The sequence below is a fragment of the Hibiscus syriacus genome, unplaced genomic scaffold (genome assembly GCF_006381635.1).
Source record: "Hibiscus syriacus cultivar Baekdansim isolate YM2019G1 unplaced genomic scaffold, ASM638163v2 tig00110831_pilon, whole genome shotgun sequence".
Taxonomy (NCBI): Eukaryota; Viridiplantae; Streptophyta; class Magnoliopsida; order Malvales; family Malvaceae; genus Hibiscus; species Hibiscus syriacus.
The window spans coordinates 2,856,799-2,865,146 of record NW_024062882.1 but is presented as its reverse complement, the minus strand read 5'-3'; the positions used below and the strand labels follow the sequence as shown (position 1 = coordinate 2,865,146).

The following is an 8,348-nucleotide window of genomic DNA, read 5'->3' as shown; positions in this document are numbered from 1 at the left end:
ACACATATACATATATCATTAACATGATTATCGGTACTTATATTACTATCACTAATTTCTTTTTATCATATAAGTATATACTGAACATTTCTATACATATCATGAAGCACATACATCATTTCACAACAGAGCACACATAGTATCACATCAATTGATTTATTTACTCTCTTAAAATCCCATGTATTAGCCCATGTATACTTTTGAAAACTTAAGGTATGTGAGTACATTGAGGTTGTGCACCACTACGCTGTCACCACAGCTCGTATAAATGTCCCGAATGACCTATTCAGAGGTCATAAAGAACCTCGGCAACTGTCCATAGGTCCCGAAGAACCTAGGTAAATTTTCCATATGTTTCTTAGAACACAGGTATACTGTCTATATGTCCCGAAAGACATAGGTAATTATGTCCATATTTTCTATAGAACATAGGTAAACCCTCGACTCTTGGCATGCCAACTATACCCCTAGCTCTCATATCACATAACATGGGCATTATCATTTATGACAGTTCACATCACTTGTATCATATAAACATGTAATATCATATCTCGTTCTCATATAACGCGTATATCATTCTTGTCATATAACCTATATCACATATGTTCATATCATGTGACATATATCACATATGCATGTAATCACGTAGTTTACTTTCATGTCACTTTTCATATGATTTCATATTCATATGTCACATAGCTCGTATCACTTTGCATGGTTTCACATAAACATGTATATCATATCTTATTTACATATTTTTCCCATATAACTTATCTTACATATTCATATAATCACTTATGTCTATGTCTCCTAACTTAAATATTGTTCTCATAGAATTTCATAACCTTTCTCGTGTACTCACTTATACTATATAGTATAAATTATACTGAGTCAACTTATATTCACATGTTCATTTCATTCCTTATGCCTTTATCACATAACTTATTTCATATTCTTTTACCATCATATAAATCATTTGTATTGTTACATATAACTTATCACACTAACATATATTTATACAAATCACATAACATACATAATAACATGTTCACACATATACTCATTCATACATATAAATCATGTATCATCTATCGAATCATGTAAACACATATAACTTATGCATGTATTGTAAATCAAATATCATTTTAGGAGTTACTTATTACCATAGTAACTCCATCACTGGCTCATCGTAAGACAATGTTTATTCGATAATATAAGTACAAATTAAATTTGCACTCACCTTAGCCTTGCTTTGATTCGATCCTAATTCTTTGATTGTTCTGGAACTTGTTTAGGCTCAATATCTACATAAACATGATTTTTGAGATGATTATCAGAAGCCTAAACCTTATAACTTGATGTTAATAACTTAAGCTAGTTTAATGAACCAAAATTCCATTTTTTTCTTTAGGGGGTATCGATACCCTCCCTAAGGTATCGGTACCCTTATTACATTCTAGAATTTTTCGTTCAAGAGGGTATCGATACCTATTGAAGGGGTACCGATACTCTTTGCCTAGAAATCACATTTTTAAGCTCGAAAATCATCAACTCTTCACTCAATTCTTGTATTTTAAGCCCCTATCTTGTCATTAAACCAAATTACCATTACATAAACTAACTTATATCCATATAAACCATCTTTATCTTCCATATCTCATCATGATTCTTAAAACCAAGAATCTTACTAAATTTTCCATGTAATCCAAACTTTGATTTAACACTTATAACTTCTTATTCACACTACAAGTCAAATTTAGTTTCAAATTCAACTTATCAACTCTTTTCCAGAAATTCACTTAAAACCTCATTCTCTTTAATCTTTCATAACTCCTTTATCTTTTGATTTTAAGATAACTTAAGCTTTCCTTAAGCTTAGTTATCATCTAATGATCAAAACCCAAACTTTAAATCAAAAAATCAGAAAACTTATCTTTGTTTGGCTCTCTCTCACGTATGAAGAATAAGAAGAAGAAAAACGAAGAGATTTGTGGAGAAATCTCTCAACCTTATCCCCATATATATATCATTATCATATCATTTCCAAGTTAAATAACCATTTTTCCCTTTAATTCCTTTGATAATTACTATTAACTTTCAGGAAATATTTTCAATTAAATCATTAAACTATTCAACTATTCTACTTTTATCATCAAATTTTGAAATTTTACAATTTGGTCACTAATCCGGTATTGAGGATGTTACACAGTTGGTTTAATCGAAGAAATCAATTTAGAGGAACCCACACTTTGAAAAATCAGGTCCTCGAGCTAACGATGTTAAACAAAAGCGTTTGATGGGAGGCAACCCATTTCGTTTTATTTTCATTTTATTTATTTTATTTTATCAGATGCTTAATTTTATTTTATTTTTCTCTGAACATATTCAAATTCTGATATGACCATGACCATGGCTGCGGTCGCCACTAGATTGGGGAGTATTTCTTTTCCCTCTCTTTGATTTTAAATTTGATATACGTTTTGGGACAAAACGGAATAAGTGAGGGGGGAGGATAAGCATGTGTCAAAATTTTTATTGACTTGTTTAATTGTTTGAAATTGAGTTATTCTGATGTTGATATGTTGGGATCGTTGGTCGCTAGTCTTGAATTTCGCTTTATACTCTTGCTTCCTTTTGGATTATGACCATGTTTTTTATCGAATTTAATTTGCATGATTGGTGATTGATATAGCTAGTAAATTTTTGTTGAGTATTGATATCTCATGCTTTTATCGATAGAGATGAACTTGACTCAATGCATATAAACTTTTCTTGTGAGATTTGAGCCTAAGGAGCATACATTTTCTTTCTTGCTCATTGTTTGACTTGTGTGTGCCGAACTAATTAGGATATTCTAGAACTTGTAATCACAATGCATATCGAGACTACATGTTGAACGTAATGTTTTAATGTGATAGGGGCACCTAGGATAAACCCACTCTTCCCAAAAACCCTACCCATTTATATATCCACTAGTGAACCACATTTGAGTCTATTTCCCTTTCTTTGTTTTACACCTCATAATTAAACCCGAAGCCTTTCTTTTTATTTTTCCTCTCTTTTCACACCCTTAATGAGACTTGAGATCTTGTATCATTGTTGTTCCACAAAAAACAAAATTCAATGTTTCAAAAAAAATAAAAAAAACAAAAAAAAATAGAAGAAGGAAAAAAATCCTTTGTTCGAGAAAAAAATGAAGGAAAATCGATCTCTTCAATTGTCTTTCATCTATTCTTTTTCCTTATTTTGTTCTTCATTGCACTTCATGTTAATTCGTGGATTGTTCTTAATTATTTTGATCTCTTGTTTTGGTATTTTAAACCTTTCTTTTCGGCGTTTTCCCTACCCTAACCTAAGCCCCGTTACACCTTGTTTAAAGACCCCTTGATTATTGCATTATGTTCATTTTTCATAGTGGAGACTTGATTGATTCCAGGCCTATGGTAATATTTTGGTTAGTTTCGGTTTGAGCAATTTCATTTACCCCAAACACTTTGAGTTGATATGTGTGAATCTTTGTGAGGTATTGAGTCATGTTTCATTGAAGTTGGCAATTAATTGTGATATCTTGCTTACTTTAAATTTTCTTGGTTGTATCTTTGCTTGATTGTAACTTGAATTCGACAAATATCATGGACTTAGTTTGATTGGAAGTTTGAGGAATAAATTGAAATTGAAGATTACAACTTATGATTTTAATATGTTAATTGAGGAATGCTTGAGGACAAGCATTGAATAAGTGAGGGGAAATTTGATAAGTGTTTATTTTAGTTAATATTTTACTTTTAAATTACTCTTTAATCATTGATTTTTGTGTCTTATTTTTTTATTTTAATTCATTTTCTGTGCAGGACGTAAGATTCTGAAAATTGCACAAAAATGACATCATTCTGCAGTTCTTTTATTTTCGGAATCAAAGCTGGATGGAATTCGGATTTGAATTAAACTCAAGTTTAGGATAATATTTAAACATTATATTTTATCTTTATATTTTATCTTTGTATTTTAGTTTAAATTGGTTTTTAGTATTTTTAATTAAGTTTTAGGATATTATTTTTATGTTTTATCTTTGTTTTAGGTATTTTAGTTGAAATAGGTTTTAGTGTTTTAATTAGGATTTAGAATATTATATTATTTTCTTATGTATTTTAGTTTAAATAGTTTTAAGTGTTTTAATTAGGATTTAAGATGTTTATAGTTTATTTTTAGGATTTTGAAGGCTATAAATACCCTCTAAGGGTGAGCCTAGAAATATATCTCTCTCATTTGATAATAAAATCTTCCTTTTCTCTCTAGCTTTCTCTCTATTTTTCCCATACTTTTCTATTGTGCTAAGTATGACTTTGGTTATGCTTAGCTAATTTTCTTTCAAGCCGAAGGCTAAAGCGAAGGCTCAATTCCAAAGTGAGAATTGTAAGGTACTTAAATCGCTTCAGATTTTCTCTCTGTTTTCTGAGCTTACTTTTCAGGTCAAAACGATTTCGACATTGATTCAGATATTGTTATGGTTAACGTTTGAAGAAGGATTTGCTTATTGAAGCATATTCAACTTCCCGAGAACACACTTAGCAAAATTGTTTGCTAAGAGGAATCTGAGATCGGAATCAGTTGTTATTGAAACTATACAATCCTAGTTGGCAGCGAAGAATTGTTCTTGCAGTAACCGACGTGAATCTTGAAGTAAAAAATCTGTTTCGATGATCCGAGGAATTTGAGGCGAAGCTGAAGTCTAAGCTGCTTTCACAATAAGTTTCTCTTTATCTCAATCTCTTTAATTTGTTTATTTAATTATTTTTCTTTTATTTAACTATTATTTTTATTTTAAAAACAGCTTTTAAAAATCCCCTTTTATAATTATTACTATTAATATTTATTATTATATTATTTCCCTTTTTTATTTATTTTATTTTAATATATCTTTTCAACTTCATCTGGAATTCTATCTTTTTCTAAAATCAAGAAAAAGTTTTATTAAATCAGAAACATCACAGTCCCTGTGGATCGACCCTGTTTCTCTATACTACCTTTTCCTTTTTATTTATTAAGAAGACATGAATTATTTTGATAGTAAAACGACGGTTATCAATCGTCGTCTGAGTTGGATTTTAACATGCTAATATGATAATTATTAACATTTTGGGATAGGATTTTATCATATCTCAGTCAGCAGGTTAATGTCCAACTCAAATTGTTGTTAATTTTTTAACGAAAAAGAACGAGTTTGGAACATATGAAAAGTCGGGTGACTATTTTATAATTTTTAATAATCAGAGACTCAACAAAGCAATGTCCAATACTCGGAAGATTGTTTTATAACTTTTAATAGTCGATGGACTCAATAAAATTGTATTATATAATCAGGGGACCGTTTGTATACTTTACCCTATTAATTTATACAAAGATCGTATATAATTTTTTTCTTTTTGATAATACAAAAGCCAACTACAATATCGTATATAAAATTTATACACTGTCGATACATCAATTATAAGTCATTCAAAAATATCAATAATCAAAGCCGAAATACATATCCTGATTGAGCCTGGGACCTTATCTTTCCACAGACCATCTCCCTCGCAGACAGTGGGGTGATTATACCTTCGTCATTGAAGAGTAGGGTGTGAGTGATGATGGTTTATAAATTATATATATTTTCTTTTGGACGAAGTATATAAACCATCTCCCGATTATATGGTATTATTTTATTCTCTTAATCAGTAAAATTATAAAGTGATTTTTCGATTATAAGACGTTATTTTGTTGAGTTTTTCGACTATTAAAATTTATAAAATGGTCATCCAATTATTCATATGTGATATGTTTCAAACTCGTCATTTTCATAAAAGTTGGTGGACGTCTGAGCTGTACGTTAACTTGTTAATTGAGATTTGATAAAATCTGATCTCGGAATCGTTTGAGTTGTATTTTGTGGATCAACTCTCCATTTGCATTATGTCATTGAGTCCGTGCTTGAAACATTATGTCATCGAGTCAATGTTTGCAAACAACGACAATATCAGTAGACATAATTAAAATATTATTTTATTATATCTCAGCCAATAGGTTGACGTCTAGCTCAGACGTCCCTCAATTTTTTTAATGAAAAATAATGAGTTTATAATTTTTAATAGTCGATGAACTCAACAAAACAACGTTCTATAATCAGATGACCATTTGTGTACTTTACCTTTTTCAAAAAAAAATATTGGTGAATATGATATTCTTAGGCGCCGATGATACCATCGGTTAATATGTGTTACGTGATAATTATGTATCTCCAACATGTACAATAAGAATATAAAGTTCTTAGAGAAAATTAGAAAAGTTTTAAATTTTAGAGGATATTAAAGGGAAAGTATTAATTTCGAAGATTGAACGATATTATTTTTAAAAACATTGATTACCGTGCGATACAATTAAACTTTAATTTTATTTCTATTAATTAATTTCGAATCAGTCCAAATCTTTGATAGAGAAATAGTTTGATGTTATGCTTGAACTGATGTATTGTTGAACGTTTTTTAGTGTATTGAAAACGCCAAAATGCATATCTTGATTGAGCCTGGGGCGTTATCTTTCCAACTATACATGGTCTCGTATTTATATTTAAATTGAACAATAATTCTATATGGGCATAATCTGTGTAAAAGCGACAAAAAAATAATACAAAACAAAGAATAATTGAGGCCAAGGGTTTCGAGGGAAACTGATATTTTTCGAGGAAACAAATATTATATTCGTGTTTATAGGCGAAAAGGAGTAAATTAGAAATTTTAGATTTAATGGTCGTCGACAATAACGATCAGCAGTGATAGGCTACTGTGGTAAGATGTCAAATTTGATTAGATTATTAGCTTAAATTGATATTTTATCTATATTTTAAGAGTTAAATTGATAATTAATCCCTTTTTACTAACGAGCACATTTTTAAACTAACGGCGTTTAACATCTCAAGGACCAAAATGTTATATATCGATAACGTAAGTGACTAAAAATTTATAAACTGATAACGTAAGTGACAAAAATATTACTTTTTCTAATTCAATAAGCAAAAGTGAAAACCTATGAAACTAAAGTGACCATTTCTATAGTTTATTCAAAAATGATTCCTATACAAATCATGATGTGAGTAAAATATTTCAAAATCCATTATTTTTTCTATATATAGAAAGGAAAATTGTTTATCGGCTCCATAAGAGTTGTAGAAGTTGATATCCATATATCAATCTTTAGGTTCATTGCATTAATAAATCATGAAAACCTTCCTTCCTTTCTTTGCATTTCTGTCACTTCTCCTGGTAAGCTGACTTTGCAAACTTGATTAAACAAATGGCAGTTTGGTATTAATAATATAATTTTTTACTATTTATACATATATATATATATATATATATATTGTTAATTTGTATGGTTAATTATACATGTTTTATATGGACGCAGTTTGCAGACACCATTGTAGCAGCTAGGAAAGATGGTGGAGAGTATTGGAGAGCTGTAATGAAAGACCAACCTATGCCTCATGCACTCCAAGGCCTTGTTCAGATCGAGGTCACCTCCGCCGGTTCCGGTGAGCTGAACGAAGAGATTATTATTTCTGAGGATTTTAAACGACCAGTGAGGCCTAATGGAAATGAGAAGAAGTCCACATTTTGTGAAGATCTCGAGCCGAGGCCAAATGCTTTGGCTTACGGGGACGACGAGAATCTAAAAGTGAAGAAATCGTCATCTTTTGCCAAAGATTTCGAGCCGAGGCCAAACCTTTCGGCTTACGGTGGTGATGCTAATCTGAAACGAAAGAGATCATCATCATTTACCGAAGATTTCGAACCGAGACCAAATGTTTCAGCTTACGGAGACGATGGTAATCTTAAAGTAGAAAAAAAATCATTAACTGATGATTTTGAACAGATACCGGACGTCACCATTTATCATGGGTAAAAGTGAACAAGAACATGCTACGTTGTATTGTGTGTTAGAATAAACTTGGAATAATCATCCGATTGGGTGGTGTGCTTTTATGTGAGAAGATCGATGTTATATTCCTGTAATAAAGAAAAAAAATGCATGTTATTATTAAATAATAAAATAAATTATTATTTGATACGCAGACATACTATAAGCCTTGAACCTCGGTTTTGAGCTTCTCGGCTCCACTTACATGAGTTCAAACTTTTCTAACAATAATTATTTGATTTAATGATATCTATAACCCTCAAACTTTTGTAAAAAATCAATATAGTCCCTGAATTTTTTTATTACACAATATACTAATTAAATTAATTTTTTAATAAATTAATATTTTAGTATTTTTATATTTAAAGTATTGAGTTGTAAAATTGAAAAAATGA

The 8,348-nt window shown here is 30.1% G+C and overlaps 1 protein-coding gene across 1 annotated transcript; it reads left to right on the top strand.

The window, feature by feature from the left end:
* The first annotated feature begins 7,190 nt into the window (after positions 1-7,190).
* On the top strand, positions 7,191-7,953 carry LOC120142730 (organ-specific protein P4-like). Its single transcript, XM_039157242.1, has 2 exons — positions 7,191-7,298; positions 7,441-7,953. Exons 1-2 carry the CDS (start codon positions 7,254-7,256, stop codon positions 7,936-7,938), a joined length of 543 nt encoding a protein of 180 aa, XP_039013173.1. The 5' UTR covers positions 7,191-7,253; the 3' UTR covers positions 7,939-7,953.
* Positions 7,954-8,348: the final 395 nt, after the last annotated feature.

Bases quoted from the DNA above. Each gene is read 5' to 3' on its own strand.
- LOC120142730 (XM_039157242.1), top strand. From the start codon at position 7,254: ATGAAAACCTTCCTTCCTTTCTTTGCATTTCTGTCACTTCTCCTG. The intron at 7,299-7,440 runs GTAAGCTGACTT...ATATGGACGCAG, and splicing joins CATTTCTGTCACTTCTCCTG to TTTGCAGACACCATTGTAGC.